Source organism: Chaetomium fimeti, assembly GCF_033439085.1.
Source record: "Chaetomium fimeti strain CBS 168.71 chromosome Unknown B0H64scaffold_4, whole genome shotgun sequence".
In the NCBI taxonomy this organism is placed as follows: Eukaryota; Fungi; Ascomycota; class Sordariomycetes; order Sordariales; family Chaetomiaceae; genus Chaetomium; species Chaetomium fimeti.
Window position 1 is genome coordinate 3123162 of NW_026944332.1, and position 16222 is coordinate 3139383.

Consider the following 16222-nt stretch of genomic DNA (forward strand, 5'->3'; position numbering starts at 1 on the left):
TGTATTACCTATTTCCATTGGCAGGTCCGTAGTCAATTCATTACCGCATTATTGCGAGCCCAAAGCACGCAGGGGGCCGTTTGATGGAGAAACCAAGAGATCTATGACTGCTTGACTTGATTAACCTACACGCATCAACGCCGCCGGCGATGCCCGCCTCACAGCACCAGCCTCGCCGGCTCGTTCTCCAACACGACCTTGACCCGCTCGAGGAACACCCGCGCTCTCCTCTCCTCTGCCTTGGGCACCTGCAGGCTGAAAACGTTGGGCCCAGTCGAGGGACCGGGGAGCACGGTGGTCGTCTTCGCGGCCGGCTTGGGCTTCGAGGCAAGGATGTCGAAGATGTCGGCCTTCTTGGTGGGGCGCGTGGGGAACACAGACGCGGGCGCGAGGGCGCCGATCTGCGGGATGTACGAGCCCCGCGAAACCTTGCGGCCCCCGGTCTTGTCCAGGCCCAGCACCTGGCTGAACAGCTCGTCTGCCGACGGTTGGTAGTTGGCCGGGAGCGGGAGCTCGTCGTTGGCAACCTCGGTGGCACGCGAGATGAAAGTCGAGAGCGGGAGGAACACGCCGAGCGTCTTCTGTGTCTTTCTTTGGGCTTCGATAACGGCTGAGAGGGAGACTGGGAGCGTGACGACGGACTTGACGGGGGCCGGAGGAGCTGGGGCAGCCTCCTTCGCGGACTTCTTAGGCTCGGGCGCCTTGGCAACCTTGATGTTGCTCAAGTCGAGGTGCGATGCCTTGTTGAAACGGGAGGAAACCTCGGCCGGGGTGTTTGCGTTAATCTTGCCCAAGAACGCGAGGACGTCGCCCTTGAGGAGACGGCCGTTAGGGCCGGTCGGAGTGATGTCGTTGGCAGCGGACGCATCGAGGCCGTTCTCCTTAAGAAGATGGCCCACTGATGGGAGCAGAGGGTAGGTCCTCTTGGATGTCTTTTCCCCGGGCTTCGACGCAGCCTTCGGGGGCGCGGCCGACGATGTGGATTCGGGTTCCGGAGTCGCCGGAGTTTGTGTCTCGGGTGCCTCGGCGGCCTTCGTTGCTTGCGGGTTCTCCTCGGCGGGGATTTGGAGCGTGCTAATGTCGTCGCCCTCCTCGGCGATGACTGCTATCCGCGTACCAACCTGCACACCTTTGCTCCCGTCGCCCTGCATGACCTTCATGAGGGTGCCATCCTCCTGCGCCTCGACGTCCATTGTCGCCTTGTCCGTCTCGATCTCGAGAAGGACATCGCCGGCAGAAAACTTCTCGCCTTCCTTGACCCTCCATGTCGCAATGTTGCCTTCGGTCATCGTGGGCGACAGAGCAGGCATGGTGAAGTTTTGGGCAGCCAGGGCGGCGGGTGATGTCCGGTAGCCTGCGGCATAATATGGTCAGCTCGAGCTTTTTCTGACTTTCTCGTCATTGGCCTCTTCGTCTTCTCTCTCTCTTCTCTCTTCTCCTCGCTGTGTTCTCTGACTTCTTTCTTCCTTTTTTTCTTTTTTTTTTTCTTTTTCCCTCTCGCAACTAACCTCTGATCGTAGCATCCTGCCGCACCTTTCGTGCCGCAAGCCGCGCCGACATGCGGCATGCCGCTGCAAAGGATGCCATGCTGGCGATTATGAGTGGAACCCAATTGGGTTGAGTTGCGATGGTGGACCGATTTGCGTTTTGATGGAAAGATGAATTGCGCTGTCAGTCTCGAACTTGGCGGGAAGGGGACCGACTTAGGCGGTGGTCCAAGCTCTCTTGGCTTCTCAACATTTGCAACTTGCAGGGGTTTTTTGATTTTCGGAGCGACATCGTCAACAACCCGCTGCTTAAACGTACTATGCCAGTTGTCGATCTGCGACTTCGAGACCAAAAACATCCAGCAGCTCTCAAACCTGTACACCTACCTTTTATTAAGCCTTCAACGACCCAGGAAACATATTCCAGTTACCCACCATATATCGTCAAAGCTTTATCGGCTCTGTCTTTGCTTCACGATGAGTTTGTATGTACAAGTGAGCCGCGAAGAATGGAGGTCGGATCTAAAAGTGGACCCCTGTTCGTGAGCTGCCATAGTCCGTCTAGCACTTCCGAAGCGCCCGTGCGACTGGACCCGCCGACGCCCATCAATTGGGGGCTCTCCGAACCTCCGACAGAGCTCCCGCCGCCAAGCCGCAACCTCGCGCGAACTTTGTCCGGCACCGACAAAATTTCGGCCCCGCCAACCACCGGACCCAGCTCGACCTCCCCCCCATAGCCAATTGGCCCGAGCCAAATCCAAAAGGTACAGATCCTGTCCACTTTAGCACTTATACAAGTTCGAACTGACCACCGGATCTCCAGATGGCGTCCTTCTCCAGGGGCTTCGGCCCTCGACTACTACTCCTCGTCCGGCAACAAGCCCCATCCGAGTGCGCTATGACACAAGCACGCCAACTCCTCCGTGCCCGCTTCTCTACCGCTCGGATACTCCAAAAAGCCGGTCGATCACACCGACTAGCAAACAAGCCCTCTCCTAAACCAAAGCCCGCGGCGGCGGCTCCCAAGGCGGCCAGCCCGAAGCCCGCTCCCAAAACAGCACAGGGCAAAGCCCCGCCCATCCTCGGCTCCGCGACAGCGATCCCAGCCGCCCGTCCCATCAACGGGTACGCCGAACAACTCGCGCTCAAGGGCCGCACGCTTCTGTACGAGTCGCCATCGCACTTCTGGTTCCGGGCGGGCTGCTTCTCGTCCGCGATGTTCTGCACGTCGTACGCCGTCTACCAGTACTGGAGCGTGATCCTGCACCCGCTCGATGGGCTGATGTGGTGGATCCCGCACGCCTTCGGCGTCATCCTGGTCTTCATGGCCGGCATGGGCGCCTACTTCGTCACGGGCGCGGGCCGCATCGTGCGCTCCATCGAGGCCGTCCCCGCCACCGCGGTCACCGCCGCCGCGAAGCAGCTCGCCGGCAGCACCACCACCACCGGCCCCCTCTACATCCAGGTCACTACCCGCCGCATGGCGCCCTTCATGCCGGACAAGAAGCACCTGCTCCAGCCGGAGCAGGTGCTCCTGCCGTTCAGGATGTACAGCGTCTTTGGCGGGGAGATGGGGGCGCCCGGAGCGCTGGGCCAGAAGCCCATGAGCATGGCGGAGAGGGTGCGCATGGAGCGGGCGGCGCGCGAGGCCAAGATTGCGGAGCGCAAGTATACCATGGACCACCTCATGACGGCGCCGTTCCGGGACGGGCGGAAGGCCTTCAGCGGCGCGTGGGACGGGATTGTCCGGTCGTTCAACCGTGGGGGGTTCGCCAAGATCCAGCTTGGGAAGGGGGAGTATAAGCTGGATGTCACGGGTGGCTGGGCGTTGGATGGTGGGAGGGCTATGGACAGGCTGTTGCCGGTGAGGCCGAATGCGATTCGCGCGAGATGAGGGGGGGTGTTTTGATACCGTGGGTGGGTGTATGATGGCGGCGTAAACCTGGCTGGGTGTGGTTCTCGAAAATACATGTACAACATCTGGCGGAATGCTCTCGCGCTGCCTTTACATGGTTACCACTTTCCATCTACGTTCGTTCACTGCTATGTGGCTTCTATCCGTCCTTATATGCGGCAGACCTCTAGGATCTAGCCTCATATGCAGAGTTGTCCCTTGAGAGACAACAAAAGTCAACTCGTAGGTTGTTGTACGTATGTTTTAAGTTGACGGAGCACCGAGCTACCATGACATTCGGCCTTGCTTGACCGTCCTCGAGAGGGGGGTAGCAAGGTCAACTTCACTCAACTCCGAAACAATACTGTCGATAGACAACGGGGCAGCGAAAGCAATTTGCCGTCTCGGGAATACTGTACTTCATCGCTAGCTCTGTTCCTTGGTGGCTTTAACACAGGCCTCATTCGCGACTGCGGAGTGAGAGCTCGAGGGTAATATTGTATAAACTCTAACATAGGTGTAAAATATTCAAAACTTTCAAATAAGATTCAGTTGCCTTACTTCGGGTCTCTGCTCAAAACAGCACGCACTAAGCACCCATATCAGGATGACTACCTAAGGAGCCGAGTACCACACTTGACACTTACAATGCAGCATCAATATGGTTGCAAGGAGCAGAAGCGAAGTAGGCATTCTGATTTATCAAGTACACATTTAAACGAGGCGGTTTTGTGTAAAATGGGCCGGAGAAGAGCATGAAACAAGGACTCGGCTGTTTACAATGTTTTGCTCTTCAAGTCAGTTGGCACAATGAAAGAAGTTGGCAGGATGAAGAACATCCGGGGCATGCCCTATACATAGAGACTTTTTTTGTTGCAGGTATTCAGAACCACCGCCCAAGCGACACTGGGTTAATTGGCACTGGGTTAATAGGCACTGGCTGTGGTCTTCCGCCCCGGGCATTGTGCTCCCCAGCAACGTAGCCCATTCATCCGGAAGGTTGTAGATTCGAGCGATACCCGGGGCGTTGTAGGAGAATTTGGGGGCTCCCCCCTTCTCACGGAGTAGCCCACGGAGTAGGCACGGGGTAGGCCTAGGGGGGGGTTCGTAACCGGTCACCCGCTTTTCGGGGGCTGACCGGGGAGCTTTTAATAGTTTTCTTTTCTGTTATCTTCCTATCTCACACACTTTCTATATATCCACGTAGTCGCTCAGTTCAGCTAATTCATGTCTATATCATCAAATTCCAACCATTACTTCAGGCGATGAGCACAGGATCTTGCTAGGCTAGCCAACTCCTTTCCAACTTGACCCTACGCCGTCTTTGCCCCTTAGTTGGAGCATTGAACAGCTTCGCTCTCTGCACCACACATTCTAATCATAAGACGAACACTTGAGCCAGATTGGGTTTCCTACCAATGCCATTGAAGCATTGTATCCGAGGGGTTCATTGGTTACTAGGCACGCTGGTTTTATTCTTCTTGCCTGCCAAATCGTTCTTGATATCCAGCGACAACCCTTCATGTTGTCTGCTCCCGATACATATTACACGCAACACATCTGACACATGTATGTTTCCGGGACGGGTACATGACATTGCTGTCCCGCATCTCAACACCGCGCCGGAAACCGGTAGACTCAAATTCCGACAAGAACAAGCAGTCATGGGCGCCAGAGCTGAGAAAGTCGCCGAACACTAGAGGCTACCGTCTCCGGCGTCTCTATATTCCCGTGCTTAGCATAAGGGAGACGAGCAAAGCATGGCGGCATCTCGGAATATCGGCAACTCTCGGGGAGCACTTGCCCGGCTACCCCGATTAGCCGGCATCCATCCTCGATCCTCATCAGCGCTGCCGAGACAAAGCTAGTGGCCAAGGCAGAGGAGGAAAAGAAACGAGCTATGGCTTGTGCTAGTGTCTAGTGGCTTTGCCGGGTATTGAGGCGACAAACCACTTGCAAGCTCTGAATGCAAGCTCTGAACACCAGCCGTGTACGCCGACTCCGCGATGCCGAGCAAAGCAAAGTGTAAGCCCTCGGAATATTAGTAACAGTTTACGTACCACGAAAACAACCCCCCGCCCAACCACCCCCAGACCAAAACCAACAAACCTAACCCAGCACACCCTCAGCAAACCACCACAAGTGGCGTACCATCCCGTCTGTGCTTCGCCAAAAGAAACCCCTCAAGGATCTCCCCAGCACGTGAAACCCAGCCGTGGGGGAAGGAGGTGTGGACTGGGGGACGGGAGACGGAGAATTGCCCCCCTCCGCCAGACCCCAGCGAGCCCAGGTCGAACAGGACCCTGAATTCCAAACTCACCTTCCCTGACCTTGGAGATCTTCAACGGGTACGTGGCTTGCCACGAAGACCGAACCAGGGAAACCTCTGTTCGCCCCCGAACAGCCTGTGTATCAGAAATCTGTCGATCTTCCCCAGACTCTTCCACGATCCCCGGTCGTCTCCGCGCCCCGCACTTGGAAGCGGGAAGAAAGAAAGACGGAAGAGCTCGGCTAATAGTGTACATAGACGAACAGACCTCGAGATGGTAACCGCAGTAATACCAAGGTGGTATGGTATAGGCAGGGTAGGCACTTATACCAGCGCAAGTCCCAACCAACTGCTCGACCAGGACCGAGTCGTGCGAGTCAAGTCAAACAAAACACAACACAAAAAAAAAAAAAAAAAAGAGGAACCCCCTCCGTCATCGCGCGCAACAAAAGTGGTGCAACTTCAACCGGGGGGACAGGGGGAGAAGGCAGGGGGGGTTACAGCAACGGCATGGTCCCCCCCATATGTCGTGCATCGGTCGCACAACCACACCACACCAACAACGGCGTCTGCGCATGTATGTCCATGTATGTACTCCACAGACAAGCGGTCAGCCGCCGTGCCGTCCTGTCTTAAGAGGTATGTGTGTGTGCGTCTGTTGTGCAGCACGCAAAGGCCGCACGAATCAGTTGCCGGCATGCGGCATTGGAGTGGCCGACTTCGGCAATCTGGACGCCGAACAGACACACCCACACACACACTCACACCAGACGGAAGGCGGTTGGTGGGGGGGAGATGGAAGGGAAGAGGGGGCGGGGTCGGTGTTGAGACAAAGGGTGAATCCGGGATGGACTCGGCAGGCAAGGGATGGGGTATGGGAAGGGTAAGGTGAGGACTGAGGCAGGCAAAGAGGTAAAGGTGTTCTCGGTGGCGGTGGGGTTTGGGGGGGTTCAACCGTCACGATGGGGAGCCTTTGTCTCAACCCGGGTGGGATTGACATTTGCAGAGTGGGATAGCGAGGAGGGGGAGGGGGCCAAAAAGATGGCAATGGCGACGGTGATGTGCCGCGCAGATCATCACTCACCCCTCTAGCCGCTCCGCTGTGCTATCTCCGCTCTGGCTTCCTGTTTGCTACCGCGTAGATGGTTGCCCCGCGAGGTCGCAGCAAAAGGACCCTGAAGAACCGACCCCTCCATTCCATCCATGCCATCCCGAACGATCAGCCAACCGGTCCGAAGCAGGCAAAAAAAGGTCAAGAACAGGCCATGCAAGCCCACGGCGCTGCTCGAGGCTAATGCAATGCATGTGCATTCAGATCATCCCAAGACATTCCTACCTTTTTTTTTCTCCTCCCTCGCTTCCTGGCTTCCCTGCTTCATATCCAACTGCAAGACATGCATTACGTGCAAGACCGACCGGAAAGAAGATGAGCGGTGAGGGACGACTCGGACGGGAGAGGAACTTTGGAGTCGACGTCTCACCGTGGAAGGGACTGTGGAGAGAGGTCCGTCGCGACAAGCGAAGCGCGTCGTCTGGCTTGGCTTCGTTGCCCCGCATCAACCTGGTCACTTCCATGGCGGTTGCGAGTGTGGGAGAAAACCCTGCGTCAAGAGAGTGGGGGTACAGCGGACTGGGATTCCGGGGTGAAGGGCAACCCCCCCGGTAAGGTCAGTCACCGAATGAGACGACCCGGGAGTGCCAAACTGGGCAGGCCGGGGCAAGGATGGCTGGCATTTCCATTCCGGCACGACTCGGAACAAATCAAAGGCTGCTGGCGCATCTTGTGACTTGCACTTGAGACCCCACGCGAGAACGCCCCCAGCTTGCGTTGTTCCAGGTTATTGTGTGCTTCGTCTCATCGGAAGTGTCATGTGCGGCATCTTCCTTTGGGACGAACATTCAATGTGAATGTGGAACTCGGGTTTGAGCGGGTCCGCTGGGCTTCGGATACGTCATCGGGACCCCCAGCGAGGTGAGAGCGTTTGGCGAGTTTATCTCGGCGCAAACCCCACAAGCCTGAGGAAAGGCAGTGGGGTGTTTGGCCGCAGGTGTGTGTTCGCACGAAGATCCCATTGGGTGCAACAACCCGAATGAAACGGGAATGCTTCGACTCGATGCTGTTGATCTGCTTTCTCGAGTCGGGGCCTTTGTCGGGATATCACGGACAGTCGCAACTGTGGGCCGCGGGGAAGCAAGAGAAGGCCTGGCTTCTTGTCTACTCTCGTTATCAAACGGGATTCGGCCGCTGGCGCAGGCATTCGGTGATCTAGGCCCCATGTTGAACATGTTCCTACTAATAGAAGCGGCGACGGCCGTGTCTCCCCTCGCGTTAGCCTCTGAGAGGTCTGAGACAAATCGTCTCGTCGCAAACCGCATGTCGGCTTTCTAGTGTAGCTTGCTTCGTCGGACTTTGACCCCGCTTCCCGTAGATTTGCGGGGAGTGTTGCCTTGGATCTGCATTCGAGGTCTCGTTGGCGTCCCTGCGGTTGCTTGGAGGGGTTGAACCCAATCATTTGCTGTCTGGGCCGGCAAATACGGAAGCTCGGCCAAGAATAGGTGTGGCAACTTGGAGCGGCATCTCCCATTCCTGGCCTTGCCTGTAAAGGTCAACCATCATCCCGAGGCGGTGAGGCTGCAGTATGCGGGTGCCCGTCCAAGGTACTGAAAATGAGGTCAGTTACGAAAACCATCCTGCCTCTCTCGAGGATAAACGAGGCGGCAGATTGTGCAGATTGTGGGGTTGGAGGTTGGCTGTGAAGTCATGAGATGATGTTCAGTCGCAGACCCTCTTCTGGCATGATTCCATAGACTCAAGTGTTTCCGGCGGGGTAGAGGGAAGGCCCCATACAGCCCACTCTGGCTATTATATCGTTGTCGATAATGCGAATGGGCCATGGGTGGGGATGACAAAATCGGCGCCTCGTGGTGAAAACAGGAGGTGGTGCGGTGAAGGTGTGGTCGCAGGGTTGTGCCGGCCTCGAGGCCGAATGACAGGCGACTCACACACACTTCCCAATCAGCAACCACCAACGTGTGTGCGGGCCGATACAAAATGACATAATTGCGTTCCTTTCGTGTGTCGCATGGGGTTCATCTCAACAGGGCGATGGTTGCTATCTTCGGCTTTCGGGAAGATGAGGACAACGAGCATGCATCCGGAGGCGATCAAGGGGCCGGAGCAACCTACGGCGGGGACGGTGATCCTTCCGCGTGGTGTGCGGCCTCGATGTTACTGTCTGTTCGTTGCTTGAACGGTTGGGAAATGTGAAAAGTCCTCAACCCGGCAACTCGGAAAATAAAAAAGGCAGAAATGGGCCGGAGGAACCCCTGAGCAGCGGGTAGGGGGAGTACTGTGTATTGATGAGTGACGTTTTGCCCTTGAGCCGCTCGCTCCGTGATATGATATTGCCACTTGTTGTATTAAGACCTGATGGAAGAGGATGGACTCGCCTTTGGGCTTGAAGATTGGCGTGGAGGCTTGTCCCTGTCGGCTTGGCTTGCAGGGTCTTGGAGTTCCAGCACGGGACAACGGCAACTTCAGGGCACCTACCAGGGACCTCGGGGTTGCTGCGGCCGTCATGACCCCCATGCTTTCCAGCCGATCGAATGTCGACATGGCATGGGAAAGTCGTGACTGGTTCTTGTTAAATCGCTTTTGATGATCCGAGGGACGGATGAGACAGACGGGACGATTACGCTGCTTTGGTCGCACAGACAGACAAGGCGGGCTGAAAGAGAGAAGGGGCCCCTGCAACCTAGGCGATTCCATGCCGCGACGTCGCTCTGCGCATAATCTGATAATCACTGGTTTCCAGGGTCCACTCCACCCACAACTGCGTGCGAGCGAGAATCGGCTCGCGGTGTAAACAAAGAAACCGAAGACCGGAGAAATCGTGTGAAACAGCCCGTGACAGCATCATGCTTGTCAAATTGCATTGTTCAATGGGTGTTTTTCCAGACCTTGGGTTTTTTGAGAAAGGAAAGAAAAGCCATGCCCTGATCCCCCTGAAACGATCATCGGCGCCCAACCACGAGAGTGCTGCTCCTTCCCCCAATTGATAACGTTCGTGAGTGGCCGCACAGAATCTGGTGGTTGATTTGTTGATCTGCCGCGCAGCCAAGCACCTGAGGACCCATCTCAGCTTGCCATCTCCATACAGTGCAATCACGGTACGAAATCCCTCCCACTTCAGTCAAGATACCGCGGGAGCCGAGACTGGACCGTACTGCAACGTATCGAACGACTCGAACGACTCGATGGGCTTTCTGCCTCGAAACAATCTTTTCATGATGGTCAATAGCATAGCACACCGACACCACCACTTGGCCCCAGTTTGAGACATGCAGCGCCTTACACGACAGGATTGAGCTCATGCATGGCCGCTACCGCAAACGATTGGTCCAAGGCTGCAGCGAGGCGGCGGCTTGGGCTGCTCACGAGAGAGCCGACTGGCAGAAGCCCGCATTTCAGCGCCCGTGCTGCGTTCCTCTCCTGCCTGCTGCCAAAGTACAAGTGTTCTAGATGGCGTGTACAGCAGTATGTACAGATTAATGCTTCCATTCCTACCTAGGTTGCTGAGATAGGTACTCGGACTTTCGAGTTAACTTCTTGACCGGAGGGATTTGGTTGCTGTCGGGGAAGGCTACGGCCCTTCATCTTTGAGGATCCAACTGCATATCAGAGAGACAGTTATCTCATCGCCACTTGATGTCCCGTGAAGGATTGTCCCAAATGGTCACCTGGTCGAGAATGTGTAAGACCCTGATGACCCTGACCTCGGAGGAGACCATGACAGTGCGAGAACTGGTCTGGGGTTCAATGGCCGGCGAGGCGCGGGTTGTGGGAAATTGCCCATCTGCCTCGCACTTGCCCAGGTTTCCAGGATTCTCGCTGGTGACCCCGCCCAAGCATGGCGCCCATGCCGCTCCAGGCAAGTGGGCGCCGCCTAACCTTGCAGTCAGAGGAACCTTGTCGCTGCCGCCAATCTGGGCCCCCAACCCATATTTTACTTTGGTGCTGCCCGGCCCCCCTCACCACCAAGGACCCTTCATTTTCTCTTTCCTTCCCTTTCGCGACGGACAGACGCTGCACTGAGGGCGCGTCGAGAGAGTGCAAGCGTGGGTAGCTTTTCTTCCTCTCTCTCCATCATCCACTCCGCCAACACCGTCAGCCAAGTCCCTGTCTTCATCCTCCCTCTCCCGCTCGCCTCAGTCACCAGTGTGCCGCACCGACACGTTTTGCGGCCGGGACCTCGACCAAAAAATTCCGAGAAAGCATACCCCCCGACTTTGAATCCGAGGACCTTGCCTTAGTCTCCGACTGGTGCCCATATCTCCGGCTTCACACCGTAAGTGTCTTGTGCTTTTTTCTTCTTCTTCTTTGTGGTATCTTCGACAACCTGCGATCGAACCACCTCGCCAATCTCCACCACGGCACTTCCAAGCCTGCGTGCCGCAGTGTTGGCGGCTGTCCGACAACATGACACCAAGGAATTTATGATCGCTCCATCCGGTGACTTGCCCGCCAGTTCAGCGGGCCTTGGCCTCCAGCTTGCGCCCTCTTGTATGCAAGCGCGTGACCCTAGGTTTTGGTTCATCATTCCTTCCATCGACTAGGTACCCGTTGCTGGGCCGGTCTCGGCGGCACCGGCAAGACTTGTCACAACTTCGGTTTAGTCTTGAGCAACAAGAGAATTCAAGAATGGAATGATGGGGATCTGCCATGGCGACGCCTTTACAGTGCCAACCTTGGCCTTGAAACCGGCCTTCAGTCTCGAAACTATGGGGAGCGCTGCCGACCACACGAGAAGACCGTACAAGTGACCCGGTCCGGCCTGCGTCCCCGAGCTTCTATCCCGCCGAGGCCCTGTTTCCACCCACCAACTTCTCGAACCCTTATAACCCTGTGCCGCACATTCGCCGTATCCGTACCGACCGATTTCGAATTCAAAGACCTTTTTTGACTCCGGCCAAGTCCCGCCCCACCCGCCAGCCACATAGCCATCTCTAGCCTTTTTGAGTCGTCATCGAGGCGCCATCCACCGGCCGCGGGAAGCCCTTTCGGTCGCTTCTCTGCCTTCTTCGCTGGCCGGCCTCTTCTGTCTTCTCACCGGCCACCGGGCGCCTTGTCCAGAGTGACGAAATCACTTGACTGACGTATTACCTTTGCTAGGCTGTTGTCCAACCCTTGCCACAACCTACTACGCCCGTCACCGCCTCCGGGGCGCAACATTCGATATCAAGTCCGCCGAGAAGCTTTCGGCCGAAGACAAGTTGCTTGAAATCGAACATCTTCCTCGACCCCCCCGGCTTGGAATTTGCAGCCGTCCACTCCTTTGAATATCGCCCCCCCATGCATTCTTCTTGCCCATAAGGATTCAAAATGGACTCGGAAGACGGCGAGTTTTTCGTCAAGGTATGTTATGTTGGCTTGGTGTGGTGCAGCCCGATTTTAGGTTGCGGCATGCGGCTGCATACGTTGGATGTGAGAACTGACGGCTCTTGGTTAAAACAGCAACTGGCTAGCTTTGTGCGAACACACGAAAAGGCACTTGCCAACGCGCTTCAGTTTAGGAGGCAGAACACACCACGCCATGGCGCGTCGCACAGTGTGTCGTCTATCTCGACAGGGGCTGTACCACCATCCCCATCGGTACCCGAAAGACCCGCAACGTCTGCCTCGACATCGAGCACGCTCGCCGCCGCCCTCTCACTCGGAACCCTAAACTTCACGTCGCACACCGTTAAGTCGGCAAAGTTGGCCCTAACACCACACCATCTGTTTTATTTGCTTTCCCGCTTCGAGGATTTGGGGATTCCTGTCGGGCCTATGAAAGTACGCCTCGAGAACCTGCACGATAGCACCACGTCGGCGAACTATGTTTCCTTCCTCGGCCAATCGCAGCGTTCCAAGAGCCGCGGTTCCGATGTCGGCTCGATCCGTTCCGTCTCGAGCATCAGGAGCGTGGTGTCAAGCATGTCTGCGCTGTGGTCCAGCTTCGGGCTCGGCTCCAGCATATCTGCCGCCCGGACTGAGAAGCAAAAGGCTGCTCTCCAAGCCGACCTGAAATACCTGTATTCAGCCTTCACCAAGATCCCGTGCTTGAGGTTGGCGCCAGATTGGCGAGCCCGGCTTATCAAGGGTTACGAGGAGTTCCCATTCGACTCGGCGGTGCCGTTGTATGTGTTCAAGAACGTGCAGGCGCTCGAGGTTAGCGACATCGACTTCCGGCAGTTTTTCGGGTGGGACAGGCTTGCAGACCAGCTACGATCCCTTACGCTCAAGCGTGCCAGCATCGACGACCCAGCGGATGTTTTGATTGATATCGTGTTAGACGACATGGATAAAAGACGTCGTCGAACATCCAAAGGGCATGCCTCACCCACACGGCCGTGGCCTGGGGCTTCGAGTCCTCGAAGAAGCCCGACAGGGTCCAATAGTGATCTTCACAGGTCGGCGCCCATCCCGGGCTCCTCTCCCGAACCACGGAGGTCGACAATGGACTTGCAGGTTGGATCACTCAATAGTGAAGTCGGAGCCGACGGATCGAGTGGGCCGGATAGCCGGAGACCATCCGTCGCCAGGATCGATGGCGATGAGCCAGCCTCGCCTCCCAAGGACGATACCCGAACGCGGAGCCATTCCCCTCGGCGTCCGGGTAGTTCCAGGCACCAATCGACCAACGTGCGCGGTTCCTACAAAATCCGACGGTCGGGGTCTGGTAGCTCTCATTCGAGCCTCTCTGACTCGTGGCAGCATAACTCACGCGGCAGTTCTTCGAACCTCTTGGGCATGGGCATCCTTCCGGCTTCCAAGTGGCGCTTCCTCAAGCATCTGAGTTTGGCCGACAACTCGCTAACCGCGATCCCCGCAGGGAGTCTAAATCCCCTCGCCAATACTCTCAATTCGCTCGACCTTTCTTCGAACTTGTTCACACAGATTCCCGACAGCCTAGCGACTCTCACAGCGCTCCGCGCTTTGAATTTGGCTCATTGCATGATTGATTCGCTGCACTCTCTTACGCGCAATCCGCTACCGGCAATTAGCGCTCTCAACCTGCGAGCCAATCGCTTGCACTCCCTTGCAGGCATCGAGAGGCTCTTGCCGCTCGAGAGGCTGGATCTGCGAGACAATCGTCTGGCTGACCCGATGGAATTGGCCCGGCTAACCGGGATTCCGGAAATGCGCGAGATCTATGTGGAAGGCAACCCATTTACGCGCACCCATCGCGACTATCGTATCACCATCTTCAACCTGTTCCGCCAGACACCTGGATACACGGATGATATCACGATCGATGGTACGGGGCCGACATACGCGGAGAAGCGGTATCTGGTAGAGCGAGCCGAAATCCCTCCCGCCGTACCCGTAGTCAAGCCGGAGACTCCGGAGATGCCTGCTGTCGACGTGAGCAGACCAACCATCATCTACGATGCGCCTCCCAAAGAGCCCGCGGTTCTACGAAAAGACCGGCCGCTACCAAAGACGGCCGCTACCGAGGTTAACACCAGCTCCACACGACGTCGCAGGGCGCCCAAACGCCGTATAGTCGATCTCGCTACCAACGATAGCCCTATACCGTATGCGCGCCCCGTTGACTCCCATGCGGCTGTTGTCAACAATACACCGAAGTTGCAGAATCACTACCGCACCTCGCAGCCACCCGAGACCCACGAGGCACCCCGGAATACTTTTGTTGAAAGTCCCGTCCCAAACATGGTGGAAGCATCTCGGGAAGTTCCTAGGATCGACACCAATGTCGTCCCTCAATTGCCCGCCATCTTTGGGTCCCCGGGAGGCCACCTCGACTGGGATGTCGAGGGCGAAATTTACCGCCAAAAGATTGAGGATCTCCGTAATAAGGTCGGAAACGGCTACCTGAGCGTCCTCAGCGAGGAGAGTTGGGACCCTGCTTCTCACCCGCCAGACTACCACCAGGCACCCGACTTTGGCGCTACCTCTCCATCTCTCCACTCAGACCCAACGATGCCCCGGCCGAACCTGCAGGCCATCCCGAGCGGTGGAACGTTCGCTTAACGAGCAGTATTACCACTCGCTCATTTTATCCATGATACCCCTTGGTTTGTTTGCGTTGGCTGGCTGGAATTGGGAATAAATAACGACGAGCGACGAACGGACGGACGGACGGCTAATGAAATGGACTGCGTTGGATCGGAAATACCCATCTTTTCTTCCCCTGCGCATTCTATTTCTTATGCAGGATTCCTGCGCCGAGGTTGTACTTGTTTTTTTCCGCATATGTTGTCTTGGTTTTCTTGTTCTTTTCTTGTTCCTTACTTTTTTTTCCTTTTCTTTTTCTTGTTTCTGCTTTTTGAGATATCACAGCACAGCACAGCGCAGCGCTTTTGCACTTTCGCGCACTGGAGCATTTAGCATGCATGCATCATCGCATACCTGGCGTTTTGGGACGAGGGGCCTCGAGTTGAGATGGTATGGAAGTGAGGGTCAAGACTGGTGGATGGATGGGTGGATGGAATTGGTTTGGTTTTGGTCTCGGAGGCTTCAGCTTGTATGGCGAAGCTTTGTTGCTGTTTTGTTGCTGGGACGGATGCGGGCTCTTTTCACCTCCCCTGGCTGTTAATACCCCGTCGTTCCGAATGGCCTGCCCCGAGAGTTTTAGATTTGGATGGAGAGATCCTGCTTGGTCGGTAGGTGGTTTCTTGTACAAAAAGTTGTTTTGATCATTCATGGTTGGAGGTTGCTGGAAGGTATACAAGAGAAGCAAAGAATCAGATGGCGGCGCAATGAGATTGGTGGGCTGAAAGAGATGAATTGATGAGAGCGGCTTATTCTGTCTGGTGCGTGCAGTTTGTTTTGGCTTGTGTCTTGTGTGTTTGTGCGAGGAATGGGGCGGCATGATGCTGAGCGTCGAGTGATTCTACATTGTGTCGGGTCCTTTGCGTCTTGCCTTTACCTGCCTCGTTCTCCAACGTCCCCCCTCCATTCTTTCTCGTCCACTTCAAGGCTGGTTGGCGCGGATCGAGAGTGAAAGCTGCCGAGGAGAATTAATTGACAAGTCAATGTTTGCCATCGAATGCTGTGATATGTAAGTTTATCCGTGGAACCATTTGGCTGAGTGAAACGGCCCCTCCTATTGACCACCATCAAGGTTTTAACAAGCTTGGGAGTTTCTCTCCGAGAGCACCGGAAAAGGAAAGATGGGGATACACCTGCGTGTTGGATTAAACCCGGCTGATCATTTGGAGTTGCTCGGAGGGTGGGGGTTTCTTAGGGGTTGATGGAAGTCCTAGGAAGAGGAGATTGTATCGGAGGCAAGGGCGCCATGAAGATCCGTGATGCTCCGGAGTGCTGGCCGGGCAGTTACTGGGAATGCGCTCAGCATCTGATTGGCTTGTCGCAGAATCGAACTCTCATGGAATCGCGAGGGAAAGTGGGAACATTTTGGGTTGTGCGCCAAGGCTCGCCAGCATAGCAACCACGTCATTCGGGTCACTTGTCGGGTCGGTCGGCCACAAGATGAAACTCAGCCCTACGGGGGTGCCGGCAGCAATCATGTGAATTGAAGATGAGAAGTTCTCACTGTTGATTTC

The 16222-nt window shown here is 56.1% G+C and overlaps 4 protein-coding genes across 4 annotated transcripts; 3 read left to right on the top strand and 1 right to left on the bottom strand.

The window, feature by feature from the left end:
* Positions 1-79: 79 nt before the first annotated feature.
* B0H64DRAFT_397373 (uncharacterized protein) lies at positions 80-1709 on the bottom strand. Its single transcript, XM_062803865.1, has 2 exons — positions 1509-1709; positions 80-1354 (listed from the first exon to the last, which is right to left on the bottom strand). The coding sequence occupies exons 1-2, from the start codon at positions 1585-1587 to the stop codon at positions 159-161; spliced, it is 1275 nt and encodes a 424-aa protein (XP_062659605.1). The 5' UTR covers positions 1588-1709; the 3' UTR covers positions 80-158.
* Positions 1710-2122: 413 nt separating this feature from the next.
* Positions 2123-3555, top strand: B0H64DRAFT_163349 (uncharacterized protein). The gene is made up of 2 exons (XM_062798632.1): positions 2123-2251; positions 2311-3555. The coding sequence occupies exon 2, from the start codon at positions 2311-2313 to the stop codon at positions 3379-3381; it is 1071 nt and encodes a 356-aa protein (XP_062659606.1). The 5' UTR covers positions 2123-2251; the 3' UTR covers positions 3382-3555.
* Positions 3556-5503: 1948 nt separating this feature from the next.
* B0H64DRAFT_163357 (uncharacterized protein) lies at positions 5504-6625 on the top strand. Its single transcript, XM_062798633.1, has one exon. The coding sequence runs from the start codon at positions 5925-5927 to the stop codon at positions 6540-6542; it is 618 nt and encodes a 205-aa protein (XP_062659607.1). The 5' UTR covers positions 5504-5924; the 3' UTR covers positions 6543-6625.
* A 5218-nt stretch (positions 6626-11843) lies between these two features.
* Positions 11844-14871, top strand: B0H64DRAFT_163387 (uncharacterized protein). The gene is made up of 2 exons (XM_062798634.1): positions 11844-12065; positions 12165-14871. The coding sequence occupies exons 1-2, from the start codon at positions 12033-12035 to the stop codon at positions 14685-14687; spliced, it is 2556 nt and encodes an 851-aa protein (XP_062659608.1). The 5' UTR covers positions 11844-12032; the 3' UTR covers positions 14688-14871.
* Positions 14872-16222: the final 1351 nt, after the last annotated feature.